Genomic DNA, 22,295 nt, shown 5'->3' on the forward strand with positions numbered 1-22,295 from the left:
CCTCTCCTATCCAGGCCTATTTGGGTTGGGTTCTTTTTTTGTTTCCCAAGTCAGAGGAGAGCTCTCAGGCAGCAGTTCAGGGGTGCCAGTCCCCCCTCTGTGCACACCCTTGGCACGAGAGGTTCCAAGGGCTGTCCCCTTCTGCAGGAAAGGCCCCAGGGCTCCCCAGCAGGTTGGTGTTTACAGACCTCTGGTTTTGTTCTGGCTCCCAGTTTTGTGTGCTGTGCTTGCTGCACTGCTTGTCCAGCGCAGAAAGGTACTGTGCCTTCATCCTTTATGGTGTTGGGGTTTTAATTTAAAAAAGAAGAAAGTACACTAGACTCTGCTGCTTCCCAAATGTTCCTTGTATTTTTACAAAAATAGGCTTTTACAATTCTTCCAGGTGATGGGGAAAAGTCTCACTTTATCCTTTAAGAAAACTGGATTGTGATGCATTTTCAGGAATGCTTTTTGATCAGCAGCATCCAAGCAAGGGTACTAAATCTGTTTGTGTTTTTAAATCTCTGTGAGCTAACAGAAACCAGGGATCTCCAAGGGGAGAATGTGCCTGTGCCAGGGATGGGCAGGTTGGGAGACAGAACAGAGTCCAGACAGGTCAGGCAGCTCTGCCTCTGTCTTCCTGAGCAGATGAAGACAATACAGTGTTTAGTTTTTAATTTCAATAAATTTAATATACAAAACTACATGTTGAAAATAAAAATATAATATGCAGTTTTTTGCAGTGTTAACTAACTGAATTTTAAAAGTACAATTTTTTTTCTAAACAAGTACTCATTTCTTAACAACATGGTAATTAAGGTCATTTCAAAGGCTATGGTTGAAGCAGACATGTCAGTCACCAGTTGATAGTGTTTTGCACAAACAGAATCCAAACCTAAAAGACTTCTGGGGCAAAAGAAGAAAAGATAAACATTTTTCACCTCTTTTACTGCATTATTAAGCATAACAATGCAACTAAAGTAACTGGAAAGCTGCTGCTGTGGCAAAGCTGGAGTGCAGGCTCTAGGAAGAAGATTATTACCAAGATTCTGGAATGCTCTTCCAGCTGTGGAACCGTGCCTACACCGTGTCGTGCCGAGCTTTGTCCCAGAGTGTGCAGAACCAGGGTGCAGAGGGGATCAAGTGGCCTCAGTCCAGCTGGGCTGCACAGGCACCTCGGCAGGAGCAGGGTGTGGGTCACAGCTCCTGCTTTGGCCAGCAGGAGCCACTGCATGAGCTGCATTGTCACCCACCCTGTCCCAAATGCCAGAGGTAAGGCTTCACTTGGATCTGACACTCTTTAACGTGTGGTACTGTGCTCCCTCTTGCTGGCCAGCTTTTGCTTGTGGAGTTGGCCCCAGTTCCCTGGCCTGTCTTCTCCAAGGGCTGGCTGGTGCCAGCTGTGATTTGCAACACTGGGTTTGTCATACTTTGTTTTTTGAAAAGCAGCAGCCATTTATTCCCAAGTGCACTCTGTGCAGACACTGGGCTGCCTTTCTATAAACCATATCACTCTGTGCAGGTACCTTTCCCTTGGCCAGCCAATGGTGTTGATTTGTTTAAAAACCAGAGCCTCAGTCTCACAGTGGCCTGGCACTTTGTCTTTGCAAGGCCGCTGGTGTTACTGTGTCACAGCTTCCCCCCAGAATGGACGGCAGTAGGGAGTGTCTGACACCACAAATGTTCACCATAAATTAGCACCTCTCTTCCCAAATTAATTAGTTCTAGACAGGAGGAGAAACCTTCACCCCTCTTCCTGGGAGGGACTCAAAAGAGCTGCTTTGCATGACTGGCTAAACAAACCAAACTCCTTCTCCTGCTTACAGCTCTTGCCACTGGTTAGCAGCTTTCCATGGAGGCATTAAGAACATGGAACCACATTTCCTCTGGCTGATGCTCAATTCCAGCTTCTTAATGCCCTGGCAGACACAAACAGCTGCTCTCCTTACCAAAGCCCTCTCAGGTGAGACCAAGAGCACTGGGCCGAGTGCACATGTTCAGAACTGACCATAAAGCCTTTTTCAGCAGAACATGCAGGAACAGCCACTCTACACTGGTATCACAGGTAAGCTTGGACGTGGGGCTGCAATATGAAGTACAAGCTGCCTTGGGTTACGTGACACTGGCGTTACACTACAGCGAACAGCAGGGAGGGGACACAGCTGCCCTGGGTGGGACTCGCCTCTCAAAAGCAGGACCTACTGGGGACAAGGAACAAGACGGAGCTGCACTTTAGGGCTGATCTTTCCTCTGCTTCAGACAGGTTTGTAAACAAGTACAGAATAGCAGAGTTGTTGTAGGAGATCACAGAAAGCTGCCCAAGTGACAGACTTTTGTGGTAAATAGAGGAGAAAAGGAAACTAGCCTATTACACACACACAGCTGCAGAGAGATGCCTGTCCTGCTCCTCTGGATGCACAGACAAACAGGGTTATGGCTAGGGAAGCTTTCCCTATCTCTCAAGGGCTTCTCCAAACTTATTTCAACCAATAATCTGGTCAAAACAATGTAAACGTTACTTTTTAATGTCTATAGAATAACCACAAATGGCATTAGGATGAGGTCAGAATGGAGGTCTTGATTTGTTTCTTACATGTCCATCTACAGACAGTACAAGGTTGGAATTTCACTTTTTATTTACGCCCCAGTGATCTTTGCACCCTTTGAGCATTTAGAGTACACGACTGTAAGTCTTTAAACATGAGCATTTTTCTAAACAGTAACAGAAGTGGATTAGCTGCAAGGATAGCATAGCCATGTTGTAGTATAGAAGCTGCCCTGATCCTCTGGTTGTTGACAATGCATAGAAGATTTAGAATTATGGAACAACTGTCCCACCCCCCTCCCCCCCTTCCCCAATAGTGTTAACAAAAGCTTAATTTTCCAGTTTTAAAGTGCAAATGATTCAGATACAACTGCTGCTGGAACAGGTCTGAACAGAAAATGAAGTCCTCTTATGAGATGTTTTCCAGAATATAAAAGATGAGCTCCATTATGACTGGCCCCTCACTCAACTGACAGGCCCCTCCATGGATCACTGGCACTAAGGCACTGTCCAGGTCATTCATGTATTGAGAGGGCAGTGGCTGTCCATTGCTCCCAGCTTGATAACCAACCTAAAAAATACAAAGAGTGGGGTTTAAGAACAGGACACGAGGCTGTGAGTCAGGGGCAGGAAGGGAGGAGGAGCTGTGGTATCTCCCAGGGAAGTCAGGAACTCAAACTGGATCGAGTAGGCACTAAAGCAGCTTTTCCACTTGTCTTTGTGCTTCTTTGTGTTCCCAGTGGCTGCCTGAGCCAAAGGAAGCTTTTCCTCCTGTTTTCTCAAAGCAGCTCCTTGGGATGAGCAGGACCCTCACACGTGCTGGCAAAAAGGCCTGTTAAGAGTCTGCTCTGGGCACAGAGCAGGTGCTGCTCCTGCCATATGGGGGTCAAACCTGTGTTAATTCAGGCTGGGCACTGGATCTAACAGATGTCCCAAAACACCAAACAACAGCCAGCACCACCTGATTAGCATCTGATACTGGTACAGCTTCAGAACTCTCCTGGTTTCAGTGGTGTGTTCCTGTTCTGGGCAATGAACAAGAATCCCCCAGTTAAACCCAACTATTGAAGACTTACTTGATCTGAGTCCAGTGTAACACGCAGACCCAGCTTAGTCATTCCATCTTCTTTCAGCAGTTTCAGATGAGGACACAGAGCCAGACAGAAAGCTTTTGCCACATTCTCAGTCAGTCTGCTGTGATCAGCTGGGTCACTCAGACCATTGTGTTGTTCATCATTTTCTAGAAAAAACACCTGAAGGGAAGAGTCAACACAAGACACAACACTTGGTTTTTCTAGAAAATTCGGGTCGGATGTCATTTAAACTTCTACAATTGAAGACTTAAGAAGTAACTGTTCAGGGAAGCCCAGCAAAAACCCCTAAAGACAAGGCACCATAGGGAGGAAAAAAGAAAAACTTCAGAAGAAAGATTTAAATTTAAATAGTCCTCTGAAACCTCTTAGATCTGGTCAAAAGCCTTGCTATGGAAATTCACTATGTGTTGCACATGGTTTTAATAAAAACCTGCTTTTAAACAGATGTTAAGTTCAGAAAAATTACACTTTTAATGCAAGCCTGAAAATCTCTGCTATTTTGGTCACTGCGCTTGTTTCTGTTGAGTCCAAGTGACCTGGGAAAAAAGGGCACACGGGGGCTGAGCTGCAGAGTAAGGAACCTGGTTCCTCCTCAGCAGGCAAAGTGAAACACAGAAATATTTTGACACCAGCATTTGTGTGCTGGCAGAGTCACAGGCAACATCAGCCTTGCAAGCAGCTTCTGCGTGATTTATGCCACAACACTTTAACATGCAGCATTTTAGAGAAAGTGGCTCGAAATAACATTTCTAAAAAACAATTTATATTAAGATTTGTCTCCATGTAGAAAGGCAGCTTTTAACACAAAGGCAAATGAAACCAACTGTTCCTGTGTGTAAGGCAGCAAGTGTTGTTGTGGTATCTGCACACATGCTGAACACCCTGATGTGAGCAGCAGTGGCTGGTGTGGCGCGGGCTGTGGCTGTGTCAGGGGGAGGAGGTTTAATCCCTTTGATCCTGCAGGATGCCACCATGTGCAGGCAGGAAAGGCAGCACAGCCTCGTGGGGAAGCACTGGCTGCTCCCCTATGGTGACTGGGGGGGCAGCTGGACACAGCCCTGGCTGCAGTGCTGGGCTGACAGACCCACCTCTGTCCAGCGGATGACCTTCCCGTTGGCCTTGTACTCGGAGCCGTGGAATATCTTCACACTGGTTATAGATTCCATGGACTTGCCATCAATAGGGCTCACAACGCTGCAAAAGGGAGGGAGGAGGGTGAGCTCTGACTCAGCACAAGAATGAGCTGGACAGAGCCCTGTGAGGAAGAGAATGACCTTGGAATCAAAGGGCATTCCTGAAAGGGGTCACATGCACAAGGCAGGTGCAGAAGGAGCTTCCTGGAGGTTTCCAACAAAGCTTTGCAGCAGAGCTGAGATCCTGTAGGGTTCTGACAGAGCAACGAGGCATTTCATACAGGTTGGATTTTTGCTAATTTGTAAACTCGGTTTCATCAATACCTGAAACACAACTTACACAGCCCAGAACTTGATTGCAGAACCTGAAACTACAGAAGTATCCTTCTTTCTAGGTGCTGAGTCCTGAAATATGGAATCCATCACAACAGCACTTTACTGCCGTGAATACTTCAGCTGCCAAATCCACCTTCCTTTTGGCTTAACTATCAAGTGTCCAAAGATACTGTTGATGTTCAGCAATTTTGTTTCCAGCTCTGCTTAATGCAAACTAAGCACCAAGTGCAAAGTGACCACAATGTGCAGGGTTCAGCACTGAGAGTTGGAGACAGATTAGTGGTTTCCAATAACTGGATATTGGCAATGCCAAAAAAAAATCCACAGCATTGCCAATATTCTAAATTGATGCCCCAAAGCTCTGGTATCTCAATTCCATTTTCATTACAATTAATTGCATCTTATCACTCACAACAGAGGTGCAGACTTTCAATTCCTATTGATTTGAAAACTCGTGTGCCTCACAAGATCAATTAAAATTTTTAACAGGCACCAATGTCATGTGCTCCTCTACTTACCCCTTATTAAAGTTTTTATCATCTTCTACCCACTGAATGTGAACATGTTCCTGAGGGTCTTCAGCATCTACTTTGCCACAGGTGATGGTGAAGTCTTTCATCTCTCTCAAGGCCTGTCTCAAAGAGTCCATGTTCTCAGCAGTTATCTGGACCATCACTCCATCTAGGGAACCAAGCATTGCTCATAAGCCAAGATAAGCCATGCCAAACAGAGATATACAGAAAAAACCAAACATCCTTCATCTGTTTGCAACAGAGGTTATATGCTCATTTTAAGCATCATGGGCAGCAGTGCTCCATAAAAACACTTCTGAACAGTCACCTTCCTAAACTGCAAACCTGCTGAGTGCTGATGAGGGAAAACACAAGAGAAGGGCAGCTCCCAGGTGAAGTCAGCTGTAGCAAAGTCTCTGTGAGTTTGCCTCACAACCTGACACCGGCTCTAGGCCACCCTCAGAAATGCCACATGACACTACTCCATTGAACTGTCTCCTCTGTTGGCTCTGGGAGCAGCACTCCAGCAGTGACAGTGGCTGAGAAGTCAGTGCTTGCCTGACAGTGGCAAAGTGGGCACCAAGGGCAGGAGCACTGCTACACCACTCCTGCCTGCACTGTCACAGGGACCTGCCTGCACAGTTGTGCAGCTCAGCTTGCAGGCACTAACAGCTTCCAGCCAGAGCACCCCAGGGCAGCTCCTTCTGTGATACAACAAACCAAATCCAAGAGGGGCCAGCTCAGTGCTTTCAAGCTGTCATGTTCTCTCTGCCCACGTACAAGCACATAAACAAAGCACATTCATACCCCAGCACACTGCAGAGGTATTTGGAAGCACACGAAGTTTAGCAGGACATCCTCTGCTGGTTGGTGGATTACACATTCTGTATTTCTTATGCTCACAGTTTCCTCATTCAACCCAAACCAGTGAATCCATCACAGGCTCCCAAGCCAAGTATTTCCTATCTTACCCTCATTTTCTTGGGACCCTGTTTTGCAGCATCTGCACAAATTCCTCCTTGTTAAAGGAACTGGGTAGTTTTTGCCTAGAAGTAGGATAAAGCTGAAGCAGCAGCAAGACTCCAAGGCCCAAGGCATATAAGCAGAGAGAGCCCTTTTAGCTGCAGAGCTGAGCTGGGCAAAGAGAGAAGTGTGTTTTAAGCAAGCAGTTCAGTTCTTACCTTCCACTATACTGGATTTGGCAAGGAAGCCTGAAGAGGATTTTAAAGCTCCACTGAACACAAAGAAGCTGGCACCAGTCACTGCAACAACAACAACAGGAGAGATTTAGTGAGGCTTTTGTCAAAGCATTGCCTTACCCAAGAATCAGGTATCAGCTCTATCAGCCAGAGAGGTGATTAGCCTGAATCAGGACAAATGCTGCTCGGAATTATGGTGCCTGTATTGCACATCATAAGCTTGGATATGCAAAGGCAAATCACCCAGTTATTTTCCAAACTGGACAACAGTTTTTGTCTAAGTTAATGCTTGCACTTTATCACTCTCCCTCTCCATGCTCTATACACCTCTGAGTTTCAGAATTACTAATTCTGGGCAACCAAGCAGACAATTAACTTCTAAATGTTCCCACACAGGTGGCAGGTTGTGAGTGAGCTGTTTATGGATTACACTAACACCAACCCACCAGCAAAGCCACAGCTCAAAGCCGCTTGACTTAAAGGAAAATTATCTTCAATGTCTACTAAGCATCATGAAATTCCTGCTGGAAATCCCTCTTCTTGTTCCAGAGGTGAAGTTAACAGAAGTCAGACAAGACCATCAGTCCCAAGTGATATTCCATGCCAGTACATCTGCTGGAGTCACCAGTGATACTTGCAAACCATCCAGATCAGCCTCTGTCTTGTTCTCATTTGGAGATTGTATAAACGTCTTTGCTAGAAATGTCCCCAAACACACAACATTTAAATTCTCAGCACACAGCTCTGCAGCCCTTCAGCCTACTGTAACAAAAATATACCCTGGAAATTAGATGGTCTAATTAAGGTGAAAATGAGAAGTTGCTTGAAGATGCATTATTACAATGCTGCTGTGGTTGGTTATTCCTATTGAACTTTCCGTCCTACTGAATCTAGTCTTTCTTTCACATAGTGTAGGTGAAGCCCAGGCAACCACAACCTCACCTGCACATCCCATAATGCCACAGCCAGCTCTCATTATTAATGGAGAGGTGTTGCCCAAGCCAGTTCCAGCACAAAGCTGCCCAGTCAGGGACGCCAGTGGTCAGACTGATTTTCTCTAACAGAAACTGGGTGAAACCCAGCCAAACCCAGCTGTAGCCAATTCCCAAAGCTGGGGCAGCCACACAGGGGCCAAGCAGCCGAGGCAGGGCTCCCCTCACCTTTCCTGGGTTGGTTGTGGATGCTGATGGCCTGTGTCTGGTAGTTGCCGTCGTCGTTCTGCACACACACCAGGTGTGAGTCTGCCTTCTCGTTGAAACACGCTCCCCCTGCCAGCACGTGCTCATTGGATTTGTTCATGGCTTTCATCATCTGCAAACACAAAGCTTTAGCATTTCCACCCAGCTCATCAAGCACTTCCATAAATAGGTGGTTCTTGGAGCAGTTTAATCAGAAGCTTCTCAAGTTCTCATATTCCATGTCAGGTTTTAGCACTCAGAACCATAAACTGCTTCTGAGAAGAGGGTTCAGGTCTTTTACTGCCTGGATACTTTAAAGTGCCATCTTGTGTGCAATTAAGATAAGTGGTATAAGGGATAGCTGAGCTACAGAAATTGCAAAAGCTGTTATCTCTACCTGGTTTTAAAAATACACAGGGAAAAAAACCATGAGAAAAACCCTGGGAGGAAGTACTTGGCTTGTTTACACAACTGCAGTTGTTAATGACTTAAATCATAAATGCCCCTCCACAGTTCAGTGCCACATGGGCTCTCAGACTGGGGCCATTTCATCCTCTTCTGCCACAACCAGACACCAAATCTTCAGTGTCTCTGTGCTTCACCTGCATGAACTGGTGAAACTGGGATCAATGTTCCCAATTTAAGACTTTTAAAAAAGATCCAAATTTTCTTTCTCTGCAAAGGAGACCTCCACAAAGCATCCAAAAAAATTTGTGACACATTTGCCCTACAGTTCTGCTGACTATCACCTAATATATAGCGAGTTAGACGCCTCAACAAAATACCCCTGTGGATTATATAGTTTCTCTTCTCCACTATTCCTCTTCATGGAGGCTCAGACTTGGTGATTTTTGATACAAAAGAAAACTGAGGGAGTCACCCAACTCTGGAATTTGTTTCAAACAGGAAAATGACATGTTTGCTTAAAATAAAAAAGTCAAATTAAATGACACAAATCCCCCCACAGTGAAAACCCAGAAAAATACTGAATTATTTGACATCTCCTAACAGCATTCACACTCCCACCTCTGCTTCCTGGAGCTCATAAGCATGCAGGCTACACACAACACATTTGTCTCTCTCAGTCCAACGTAAAACCTTAATTACAGTGTCAGGAACATTAACTGATGCTCGCTATTGACACATGTGCACAGGTGTAATGTTTGGGGAGGAAACTTAATTAAGATTTTGCATCAGACATCAGTGTCTTTCATTATCCAGTTGATCATGCCATGCTCCAGAAACTGGATTTAAGCTCCAGAACAGCCACACTTGTGGAGCCCAGCAGTTGCCTTCAGCACAACAAGAAACAACTGGATGTGGCAACTGTGCTTCCTTAGAAGGTAACTGATTAAGAAATTACAGTCACCTTTGCTGAGGGATTAAACAGACAACTAGGACCCTCTAAGCTTTAGAAAATTCAAATAATTTTGGAAACAAAAATATGTATTTAATAGAAAAACTATATATTAATGTGTAATTTGTTAATCACAGGTTGAATTTTCCCCATTTAATACACTAATGAGATTTCAAATTAGTTTGTCACTTTTTAGATATTGAAAATATCTGTGTAACAGTCCTTTCTAATTAAATAAAATGTAAAGGTCTTATTATTTAATTCATCTTGAGACTGGCTCAGTTGGTTAGAGGAGGGTGATGGTAACACCAAGGTAATGGGTTTGATCCCTGTATGGGCCATTAACAGCTGGACTTGATGATCCTTGTGGGTCCCTTCCAACTCAGAATATTCTGTAAATCTTAATTCAAAGTAAACTCATGAAAAAATATCATTAATACAACTTTTCAAATGAATCACAAGCTATGAACAATGTTAAACAAGTAACAATTTCTCCATTTAAAAAGCTGAATCCTTGCATCGCAGCGGGAAGGGAACCCGAGCACAATGCAGAGTTTTGCTACGTCCCTGACACAGGAATTCCCTCTCAGTCCTGCTCAGCCCATGCCTGGCACAAGTGGAGCTGACACCTTGCAAACACCAGGCACAGCTGACACTGAACTGCATTGTCTGTGCCAGACTCAATTCATTCAAACCTCACTGACCTCTCCCATTCTGGCACAACTGCATCAAAAATTAAAACACCTTTTAACAGACCCTTTATCTTCATCAATTTCATCTTTTTCAAACTTCATAAAAGAGCACTTTTTTTTCAATTATTTTTTTTTACTCATGCTTCTTGCAGGGAAATTATTTTACTCATATGCTTCTTGCAGGGAAATTCCCTCTTGAGATAAAGCTGCATTCTGCTCTGATCTTACAAGAACTTTTACAAATACCATTCTGCTCAGGAGTTTTGCTCTCACCCCAGCTCTGACAGGTTTCAAACTACCAAGTTACCCCCCTCTCTTCAGACAGAACACGAAATCAATCCCTTCCCCACTGTTCCCTTTCATTACTGTTCAAATACCTCCTCCCCCAGCTTTCTCTAGTTAGCAGCACTAACTCCTACAGATGCTGACTGATTTTCTCACACCAGAAATCAAGTGTAAAACTTCAATGTGGAGGGAACTTTTACATAAAATAGTCAGCAATCCAACAAATACTACTAAATGCTTTGAGTGGGAACACACAACAAATGAGAAAAGCTAATGCATGTTTTCTTCCTAGTTTTCCTCAAGTGTAAAGTTTGTCAACTTGCTCAAATCAAACAAAACAGTAAACAGTTCAAAAATCTGAAGAAAAAGAGTTTAAGAATTTAATTAATAGTAAATGGAACTGCACTCTTCCTGTGAAGCCAGGCTCATTCACTTCCAAAAGCTGTGTGCCTCACACACTTGCTATTTGCTTTTGAGGCATTTTTCCTTAGTGGTAGTGAATAAAATAAAAATTCCTCTAGATCCCAGGTACTCCAATCACAAAGAAACTGTACACAAGTGTATGTTTTATAAGCATTACCTCATTATATCTGTTGCTAGGTATTTTGATGCTGGTTTTTCTGACTTCCATATCAACCACTAAACCTTGGACCACAGGCAGTGTGTACTGGTAGTTTCTGAAGTCCTGAGAATTAAAACAAGATTTCATGTCAGCCATGATGATCATCATTAACACTGTAGGTTTCATAACTATCCTGGTGACTACTACTGAGCCCATTCAAATAACTGTAATCAGTGACTGGAAGGCAGGGAGGGACAGAGACACCACAGCGTGTAACCCATGTAATTGCAATACACAAATGAAAAAATATCTCCTATATCAAAATTAATGTTCTCCAACCTTGAATATCATCATTGTATGTGAGAAAATTTGCTCTCTGTGTTCTATTACTAGATGGAGTTATTAGTTTTTGTAGCAGTGAGATTAAGTCATGTATCAAAGAGAATTTCCTATATTGAAAATATTTGCCAAGTAGGAAGAGATAATAACATCCCTTCAGTCAGAGCACGATGTAATCAGAGACCTGTGACTGCACACTGTGATGACCCAGCACTTCTGAGGAAGCAGTCTGAGCAAACAATGCACTTATTTCAAAATCCAAACATCCTCCAGCAGCCAGGTTTGGGATATTGATTTGGGAACCTTGTTACAATTCACTGTGTTGTTGAAAGCTAACATCCACTCTCAGTAACAGCAGGGAAATTCACCCAAATCCCCACTACTTCCCCCTGCATCCCCTGGACCTTCCAGCTGCTACCTGGAGCCCCCATCTCCCCACACAGATCCACCCACACCAATGGAATGCACAGATTCCATCACAGACTTACTGCAAGGAGGTTCATGATCGTGTGTCCAGTCTCTCCAAACAAAGGCTTACGGAATCTGACACTAAAGAGTGGGCATGGATAAACTGGAATAAAATGGAAAAGAACAGGTCAGATGGAAATTTACATACTCAGATTGTGCAAAACCAGACCCAAGTATCATGTCCTCACTTGAATGTGGTAAGCAGCAGCTAAAGAAGAGACTGGGAAGACTGGAGTTTAAAAAGCAAAAGGGCAGAAGGGTTCAACATTATAATGCCTCACATATGTCATGGCTACTTGCCCACCATTCTAGAAACAAGAATAATTATGTGGCAAACTTGCACATGCCACACTGCAGGACTGAACTGAGTGACCTGGGCCCTGATGGCAAAGATGACCTTTCTAAGTGCTTCTTGGAAATGGCTTCTATTTTTGCACAACCATCCTGCTGCTCTCCACTACAGCAGCATCAGTCTTTCAGTTCTGTGGCTGACACGTGACATTCAAGTGATAACCCAGATTATTTTATTTCCTGTTTTCATTATTTCGTGAGAGTGTGGCAAACTCCACAGGGGTACATCAAGAACAATTTAAAGGACATTTATGGTATGTCAGTGATGCAAAATATCTGCATTCCTTGGCTGACATCCATACCTGTCAAACATCTGTGATGCAATTCTGAGTGCAGGGCCTGGATCTGACTGCATTACATTATGTTGCAGCAGAAGCCATCACAATGCCTGGAACATGACTCATGCTCTGGTACATAATGCCAAGGTTTCCCAAACACATGTTTGAAGGAGGATTCCTAAGCTATCCTCAGGCAAACACTCAGCCTGATTTCCCCAAATGCCACACTCCCAGTTCCCAGTGTGGTCAGAAGGGACTGCAGAATGCTCAGCATCATGTGAATAACATGAGGATTTCCTGATGGGAATCAGCTCCAGCCTCTACACACTGATGTGATACCTGGAAGCACCACACGCCACATGCAACCAACCCCTGCACAGTGCCCTGAGGCACCAGCAAGGCTGAATTTCCTGTGTCTGCCACTGGTTTCAAGCTCCATCCCAGATGCACCGAATTCCCTGAGCCTGGGCTGTTGGGCTGATCTGTGGATGCTCAGCAGATGTTTTCTGCAGAGCCAGCAACACCAGGGCCTCCTGCATCTGATCTGCACAGCCAGCAGCACTGCACAAATGGCTGGATTCTGACAGCTCCAGCAGCAAGGAGGATGGAAGGAAACCCAGGAAACCTGGGCCACAACAGCAGCACTTTCCAGGAAGAAACTGAGGCAGTGCCCTGCAGTCACAACTGGCACAGCTCAAGGGAATATCTCTAAATCCAATTCACAGCTGTGGGAATGATGCAAAGCCTGGCTTCCCAGGTACTTTCCTTTGTCACTACCAAACACTTCTTTCTGAGCTCAGAAACAGATGTCACATCCAAAATATGAGCATTTTTGTTTGTTTTTCTAAATACTGATGGGAATAAATGCACTACTTTAAAAATGCCTGCAGGTACACACAAAATCCTACACACCTTTAACATGAATGTTCCTTTGGACAAGTTTAACCTTCAGTCTTCATCCTCAGAAGGCAAATTCTGAGGATTTTATTTTTCTCCTCCAGCAACACACATATTTCATGGAAAATTCCCAGTGTTCTCAAAACTTTAAAAGTTAAAGTGACAAATCTCTTCACAGTATATTATAAAATTTATTTTCTTAAAATTTTCTGAAAGAGTTCTGGGAAAAATTAGCAACAGACCATTTTCATAGTAATTTAGATTGATGAGACATTCCAATTAAAAATGAAGATGAGTAAGTCATACAATTTTTGGCCCATCATGGTGGCCAGTAATGTCTTTGCTCCAGCAATGGTAAATGTCTTTTGAAAATTCTTTTAACTTAACTTTATGCCAATTTCATGCTAACTGCTAAGATTTTGTTCAGATGAAGCATTCTCTCCAGCCTATTTATTATTAGTTCCAACAGTATTTTTCCAACAAACTGCCAAGTTTGTTGCCCCTGCACACATATTGTTATTCTCTGGCAAATAAGCATGGTTTTAAAAACCTAAAAGCAAATGATCTTTCTTTCAGCATGGAAAGAGCTTAAAATCTCAAAGCTTTCCCTTGTGCTATCTACACCAGCTAATCAGACTTGTTCTGCACATAACTCTCAGGTCACTAAATGGATACAAACATGCTCAGAACTAGATTTGCCTCCACAAAAACCTCCCTGATGACCCAGCAGAGTTGCAAAAAGGCCGTAGGTCCCACCACCACCTGAGTGCTGCACTGTGGGTCTGACACACAGCTCTTCCTTGCCTGCTTGAGCCTGGGTGGCTCTGACAGGTAACAATCCATGGCTGGGGAGTGCTCTGGAGCAGAATTCATCCATTCCCCTGCAGAAGTTACTCACGCCTGTATTCAGCTCCGAGTCTCAGCATCAGCCGGATGGGGAACACTTTGGCCCAGGGAGTCTCCCACTTCTGGATGAGGATGCCAAACAGGTAGGGTGGGGTTGGGAGCACCAGGTCCTGCAGGGACTGATAGGTCGCTGCAACGTACAAGAACCCTCCATGTTCTTTGCTGCCAAGGAAGCTCTGGCTGAAAAAGGAGTGTCCCAGGTTGCCAACAATGTTACCTATGGGGAAAAAAAAAGAGTTCATTACTTCACTGGATTGAGAGCTGTATCAAGAATGTCAGGAATTTTTCAGAAGGGAAAAAAAAATCCATGTTAAATTCACTTTTCTTCCTGGAGCATTAATGTGTTACTAACCACACCTGAAACAATGGGTCAACCACAGCTGTTTTGGGCAACCTGTGCCAGGCTGTCACTGCCCTTTCAGGATACCACAGGAGAGTTCTGACCAGTACTGCTGCTAAGATAGTACCTGAAACCTTCCCCTGGCACTACAGACACATCCACACAAAGCCTTTTTTCAGTGCATTACAGATATTCAAGGGACTTCCACTGCAGAAGCTGCTGTTGTCTGAACTAAACTTTCGGATTCAGCTGCAGTTTAAGGAAGGATGTGCACCTGGTCAAACAATTAGTGTCCCCTGGTTGTCCTTCCATTTAGGCAAACCACTGGGGTGCCTGCTCAGACATGTATTGAAGATCTGGGTCATTTCAAGAATTACACAAAAGACTGTTTATTTCATTAGTACACTTAATGTAAAACGCAACTGAGAGAGACACAGGGGAGAAACATCACTAATTTTTATTCACATTTTTACTCTTTGATGCTTCTGATTTCCAAAAATGTTTATACTCAAATGGCTGAATGAATCTGAATGTTGATTAGGTTATTATAGCATCCAACGCAGCATTTAACACTGAAGCAAAGAACCATGGTGTGATTCCTTTTACCAAATGACAACAACAGCATGCAAATAATGTACAGAACAGCTGATCACAATTCTCCATAGGAAGATGTGAATATTAATAGTGCTGATTTGCTCTCAAAGAAAAAGACAATTTCAGAGAGCATGGTGTGCTTGATCACACCACTCATGAGGAATTGCATGGGATTGAGGTACTCATGCAGACCTCCTGGGCTTCTGGAGCAATCCCAGGCTTTCCCACCTGCAGACAGAGACTGCTAAGTAGGAGTTTCTGCTCCTTCACCACCTCATAACAGTGTTTGTAGCTGAACTCAAGGCAGTGATGTGCACCTCTCTTTCTGCACATCCACTGGACACTACCTGGGGAGTTTCTTCCTTTTTTACACATGATGCACACACAGACAAATGCCAGGTTTTAAGTAAGTAAAACTATGAGTCACATAAGTGATACTTTGACATCCTCAGTAATACAAGTTATAATAATACAGCTATTCCAGCCCTTCCTCTGGAGATGTGGCCACGCTGCTTTGCACCTCTCCAGACCACAACGGCACAATCATCACCCAATATAGATCTTTACACTACCTTGAGTCCTCCAGCTTTACATACAGTGACTGGCAGGTCAGTAAGCAAAGGCTCCTTTTACACTCCATCTAAGAAATAAGCTCAAGGGGCTCCTTATTTTTCAAATTGCAGGGCCCCTTTGTGGATTTTTTTTCTGTACTCACAAATGCTGCACAAAGTAAATTATTAGGGTCCCTGTTAGAAGGTGACAGCTTTGGCAGCCCAGCATCCCATAGCAGGGTGAGGCTCATTCAGAGTTTGCCACTGTCCTGCAAAGCCAACCTGTAATTTTACAGATACACACAGGCCAAAGCTGACATGATCACCCAGATCAAACTCCAGAACTCTTGGAGTGGCTACAACTTCTCAGCTGAGCATACTTGATGAAAAGCAGCTACTGGTCAAACTACCATGAAAAACAGAGCCACATCAAATGTCAGCTGCCAAGAATCCCTGCTCCTGCCCATGTGCAAATGCAGCTCTGTCAGCTGTGCTGGGACACTGCTCAGTGAAACACCAATGCACCAACGTGGGCATCCTGCTAGTGAGTGCAAACCAGTGTATCCACTGGTGTTCATGAGAAAGATTTTCACTTATCTAAAATAGCTGCTGGCACTCGTTTGCTTTTGCAGTTTCCACCTACCCTCACTAATCGCCTCTTCTTCATTTATACTTCCTTTTCCCCTTCCCATCTGTTCCTACCCAAATAGAGCTACAGGCCTGATAATAAAGTTACTTGGTGAGGTTCTCAGCTCCAACAACATGATCACAATAATCCTCTTTACCCTTCAAGTGTATGACGTGTATGAAGTGCCAAACTGCACTGAGTTCTGCCCCCTTCTCTGTGTATTTTCTGTGTGTGAGAGGCCAGGCAAAGTGCAGCTGTACAATCCTGTATGGATCTGAGACGTGTGGCACTGCCCACTGGAATGACAAAGCAACCAGACATTTCCACTTGAGACTGGTGCCAAGTGCTGCAGCAGAAGGGGATGACTACTTATATTTTCTGTTTCAGGAGATGGAGTCTCAAGGCTCACATGCCTGGGATGCCTTAATAATAATTTTTCAGCCAACGGAAACGTGGAAAAAACCCTCAGAGTTGAATCTGCAACTCAGCTGTTCAGCCCTTTCCTTCCATAAGCCACAGCATCATAAATTACTCCTTCTGACACAAGCAGCTTGCACAGTGCAGGATCCAAGAGGCTGCCACCACTTTAAGAGGACAAATTACTGGGATTAGGTAGCTGTGCTGCAATTCATTATTTATAACAGCTTAAGAGCCTGGATGTGGACAGCATGGGAAGAAGCAAGGGTTTTCCTACACACTTCTTTAGTGTCCTTTTCAGTCAGCACAACCAAGTCAAAAAGCCTCTTTGGGCTTGTCCCTCAAACATTTCAGCCCTGACCAGGGGCTGTCAGTCTTTCCTGCCCTGTCTCTGAAGGTGATTCCATGCCAAGGCCCCACTGAGAAGTTGCTATTCCCAGCCTGACATTGTCAAACCAAACCCACTGCACCATTACACATTTTAAGCACAGAAGTGTTTCAGAGGCTTGTAGAGAAAGTGTAGGCGTCAGATAAACCTTCAAAAATAACTATCCTTTGCAAAAGCATGTAATTTAATTTAAAACATATCACAACTTCCTTTCTAATGAGGCAATCTCAGAGTGAGCAGAAAGGTGCCTTTCCATATATTAAGTGCCAGCACCTGACATTATTTAGGAAGTGCTTTAAGTGTGCATGATGCATCTAAAGTAATTCTGCAGGAGGTCAGTACTTATTTTCTTCTCAATTATACTGGGTTATCCTTGACTTTAAATCTTAAGCATCCCTACAAAGCTGTCCAGAAAAAACAGATGCTTTTATCCATAGTGTTTTGAATTCTTTGCTAAGATATCTTTCCATGATGAACAATGTGCTTTGTATAGCAGTTTGGCAATCCCTTCTGGCCTCAAAACAGTCTATACCAGGAAAGGTAAATGAGGGGGAAAAAACAAGATTCCTGCATTTGTTTATTGCCCTCCGTAAGTAGTGAAGCCAGTAAGGTACTTTTACCAAAAAACAGTGAGGTTAAATTCTTAATGTATGCTTCCCATCTTTTGGTTAATTCCAGGTCAAAAAAGGTAATGGCATCCAGACTCAGGCAAGGCATTTATTTGTGGCTTGGGGAATTCCAGCCAGAACAGCCAGGAACTGCCATGTACCAAACTCTGCTGGCATCCTGAAAACTCCAGCACCTCAGTCCTGCAGCAGGAGATGCAAAGCAATATTCACCTGTGGACAATCTTGCCAGATAGATTTTCTTCAAGAGCAAATGAGCACATTTCCTTTGGAAAAGGAACACAAATCCCATCAGTCCAAGAGCCACACAGAGCCACAGAAGAGCCAAGACCATGAATGTACCTTGATGCCCCAACACATCTGTAGCAGATGCCAACACTGAGAAAAACCTCCACATCAGCTCCACATTCAAAGTTCTGGCCACGGTCAGCATATCTTTATTGAAACACATCAGAAAGCAATTTGGAAAGAACTTCCTCCTATTGCCAAGGGCCATAATGCTTCACTTACTACCAGTGAGAGCAGCAGCTGCCAGCATCCAAAACTTTCTCAGGCTACTCTGTGGCAGCCTTCCTAACATCACTCACTCACCTCACATAAAGTTTGATTTTGTCTCCACCTTTCCACAGACCAATTGGTTAACCTGTTCTCTATTCAGAACATCTACATGGGCTTCTTTACAGATCTATAATTAACTACCACCATACTTAATTAAAACCACGCTGGGTAAAAAAACGCACAACCTGTGTCTGGGATAGACCCACCCTCACAGAGAATATCCCCAAAAACCAGGGTGACCACAAAGCCATTTCAGGCAGTTGCCAGATTTACATTTCCACTACAAAAGTAACAGTAGCTTTTATTGTCTTCCAGCACAGAGCTGATACACTAGGTCATCTCTGGCAGCACTACATTAACACATCCAACTGCCTCAAAGTACCCATTCAGATGGACAGAAGTCCTCATTTTCCCATTCACTGCCAGGCTTATAGCCAACAGACAAGGATAATCATGGGATTACTACTACAGCAGTGCAACTACTACAACCACAACAGAAATCATTAGCTTCCAATTTCAAAACAAGAAAAGCAACACAGCAGGGAGCTTGATGACAGAGGGGCCAGAGGAAAAGTAAAGTGATGAAAAGTGAGCAGCAATAAATACTTGCCTTAACTGACTTTAATTTTTTGTAACTCACATGCATACAGTTTACAGTGAAAAATACCATTTCTTCCTTCAAAATCTCTCTGCTGCCATCGTACCAGAGCCAGCCTGCAAACAACACCCAGCACAGAGGGCAGGACTCTGCCTCCAGAACAAGTCATCCCTTCAGGAAAGCGGAAACATCTGGGAAGAGCCATGAGTACATACAAGGACTTTGTGCTTCTAGGCTTGAGCACAGAATTCAAACTCCTAAATTCATGTGACTCATGAAGAAATCATTTGCTATGGATTGGGCTTTAATCCAACAAACAAAAAGGGATGCTGTGTTTTCCCACTGAAAACAGGACCAAGAAATCTAAAATCACTTCAAAGCAATATCAACAACATAAAAAGTAATTCTTGTTTCCATTCCAATAAAAAGTACTTTTTACAGCACATTTATTACAGTACATTTATTTTATTACGGTTTTTAAGAAAACTTATACTAAAGGAAATAAATAAAAAACATACACAGAATTTACTTCCGTTTCCTGATACAGAATATATTTAAGCCAATATACTATATAATGAAAAATGAAATGGCAAGGCAGGCTGTTAAATAGTCTCTAAATTCTACTGGGAATTCTTGTTTGCTCTAAATGTCTAAATCATCTCATTGCCAGGAGAGGTGCAGTACCTCTGAAATGAACAGCTTGGAAAGCACGGCTCCACCTACAAGAGCAGAACTGCTAACCACTTCCAAGGGATTACAGACACCAAACTGAAACCCCTACAGCATCACCTCCTCTCTGCCTGAATAATGTTTAAAGCAGCCAAGTTACAAATATGCTAACAGATCCTTCTGCCTCTCAAGGCGTGCCTTGGAAAGAAAAAAAGGATGGATGTTGAAAGAGCATTCCCAAGTGCTTTGGGAATTCATCAAGGTGCACTATCTACAAAACCTGCAGGCATTATGCAGTAACTGAAGGTGTCTGTCTACTCATCCTTCATGTCGGAAACACAACACACAGCAGATCCTACCAAAAGAAAACACACAGCAGAATTCTTCAACAGCAACATTCAGTTTCTGATTAACAACTGTACAACAGTAAGCAGCTCTTTGCACCAGTGGAATTGTAGGATATCAAATTACTTCCACTACAGTACTAAAAAAGAATTCCAAATACATTATGTAGGAGTTATAAATTATGTATTTCTCTAGTGTAATTATACAGAACTTCATAGCAATATACACACCAAGCTGGATTTATATCTGCAATATACGTATATACACATTTATATACACAGGCTTGCCATTTCTCATATCTATCTCCCTCTGAATAACATCATTATAAGACAAAGCAAATGAATTGAGGTTTAGAACAGTAGCTGTTTGCCATGCACACAAGATCCATTATGACAGGAGATAATAATACATTCTGAACCTGGCAACCTCTCTGGACAAGCTGACCTTTATTGTACAAAAATATTTTAGGAAACAAATATCTTTCATTATTTTATTAAAGTACTAGATTCAATAACTCCAAAGGCATTACGAATGATAAGCAGAACCTCCTGTAAATGTATTTTCAGCATATAACCTTAATGTGATCCAATTTCACCTCTGGAAAACAAGCTTTATCTTCTGATGAGTGGAACTAAATACTTGCATATTTCCTTATGCAAGGATTTTTGAATTCTAAGGTCCAACAAAAATACCTAGAAGTGGAAGCCTATTTATCTAGTGAATGTAAAATGTGCAATGGTTTGTATAAAGATCTTGCAATCAAGATACAAAAATTCAAAATTCAGGAATAATTTCTGAAATGCTCTACAGTTCATTCTGGGGACATATATACATATATTATTTTTAAATTTAAACAGGATCTCCATAATGTAGTAACAGACACAGGCAGTATGAGAATAAAACTTCTGAACTACCTGGTCAGGAGATACTGAACATACTATCCACAAGAATTCTCAACATTTTCTTTCTGTCTGGAAGATCTTTGGAGCAGCTCCCCAGGTTAGCAGCATTTTATCTGGTGAGATGACTAGAACACTGGATACTAACAACCACCAACTCATCTCTCTATCAGCTTTGATCCTTATTCTCTCTTTATATTTTTGGTTTTTTCAAAAAGAGCCATTTGCTGTGACAAAAATGTATCTGACCCTGTATGATTTTTAACATTTTTAACAGAGAGCATTCCTACCTGCTAAGGCATCCCGGTAAAGTTGCACAAAATGGTTAAAGATATCCTTAGGCAAACATTTCTCATCAGGCAAACACTGCAGGAGAATGACGATCTCCGACTGCCCCACCGCGTGCATGCCTTTGGTGGTGAAACACCAGCACTTCCTGTTCACATCTGCACGGATGGAAACATGGATCAGCAGAGCAGAATTGCAAAAAGGATGCCAAAATTTCACTGCAGTGAAAAAAACTGCAAGGAGCAGTTTTACAGCACGTATTGTTGTGTTATCTGTCACACAGACAAATTACGTCCTACATCTGTTACCGTGAGGGCAAGCACATCCAAAACAAGAGCAGCTCAGCAATTCCCAGTTTACAGCTGAAGAGCCAGAGTATTACAGCTCCCAGTCAGATCTTGGGGTTAACACCACAGAGCAGACTTTTAGCAGTTTCTGTATTCAAATGAAAGGACAGGATTTAAATGTGACTGAAGGAGCCTGGGAAGGGACCAGGCTGTTGGCTGTGTGCACCATGATCCTGACAGCTAAAACAGTTTCCAGCAGTGATACCTTCCTTAATATGGAGAGCTGGATGTCAGGTGTCTCCATGAGACCTCACTGTGTTGTTCTGCTTCACAGGAATGTTAGTAATGATACATGCTCTGAGCTTCATTTCTTGAGAATTCTAAGTTATTTGAAATAAAATCTGTGTCTATAATATATTGACTTTTTACACATATGTAAAACATTGTACTGCAATCCAAGAGATGCTGAAAGGTTTACAATAAACAATTTATTAATACAAAACTGTCCTTCCCAATTTCTCATTGTGTTTCTATCCAGCAGAGATCAGCTGAGGAACTGATCAGCTGAGGAACTGAGGTTCCTCAGCTGTGCCTCTCCACTCCTCCCTCAGCACAGGTACACACAGGCACAGGACAGAAAGGGACAGAAGAGGTGCACAGGGGAATGGAACCTCTGCACTGTTATGGGATCCCATCTGCTTTTTCCAGAATGGGATGACAGGGGAATAAGTGAAGCAACCAAAGGAAAATGGGTGATAAAATACCCTGCCCTACTAAGCTCTACAGGGGACACTGATCTCCAAACCTGAGACGGGAGGCTCCATCAGTCCAGTTTCTATTTTCTACATAAAATTATATGTTCTAATACCTAAATCACCAGAAAAGGGGTTTTTGACATTTAACTTAATATGGCTCAGTACAAAGTTTTCAACCTATATACTTTTTCTGAGACTATCTTACCAAATAAAAATGCTGCTGTTCCTAATAATAATCTAG

At 43.1% G+C, this 22,295-nt stretch overlaps 1 protein-coding gene across 2 annotated transcripts in view; it reads right to left on the reverse strand.

Annotated features, from left to right (window-relative positions):
- Positions 1-644: 644 nt before the first annotated feature.
- The window catches only part of ZFYVE9 (zinc finger FYVE-type containing 9), a 55,468-nt gene continuing 33,817 nt past the window's right edge, over positions 645-22,295 (reverse strand). For both annotated transcript variants that reach the window (XM_030953083.1, XM_030953084.1), the window contains 10 exons: positions 21,015-21,170; positions 14,104-14,328; positions 11,700-11,782; positions 10,891-10,995; positions 7,959-8,109; positions 6,781-6,861; positions 5,606-5,768; positions 4,707-4,812; positions 3,601-3,777; positions 645-3,095 (listed from right to left, as the gene is read on the reverse strand). In XM_030953083.1, the coding sequence (XP_030808943.1) occupies positions 2,934-3,095; positions 3,601-3,777; positions 4,707-4,812; positions 5,606-5,768; positions 6,781-6,861; positions 7,959-8,109; positions 10,891-10,995; positions 11,700-11,782; positions 14,104-14,328; positions 21,015-21,170 (1,409 nt within the window). In that variant the 3' untranslated portion in view covers positions 645-2,933. The remainder of the gene's footprint in view (positions 3,096-3,600; positions 3,778-4,706; positions 4,813-5,605; positions 5,769-6,780; positions 6,862-7,958; positions 8,110-10,890; positions 10,996-11,699; positions 11,783-14,103; positions 14,329-21,014; positions 21,171-22,295) is intronic.

Source organism: Camarhynchus parvulus, chromosome 8, assembly GCF_901933205.1.
Source record: "Camarhynchus parvulus chromosome 8, STF_HiC, whole genome shotgun sequence".
NCBI lineage: Eukaryota > Metazoa > Chordata > Aves > Passeriformes > Thraupidae > Camarhynchus > Camarhynchus parvulus.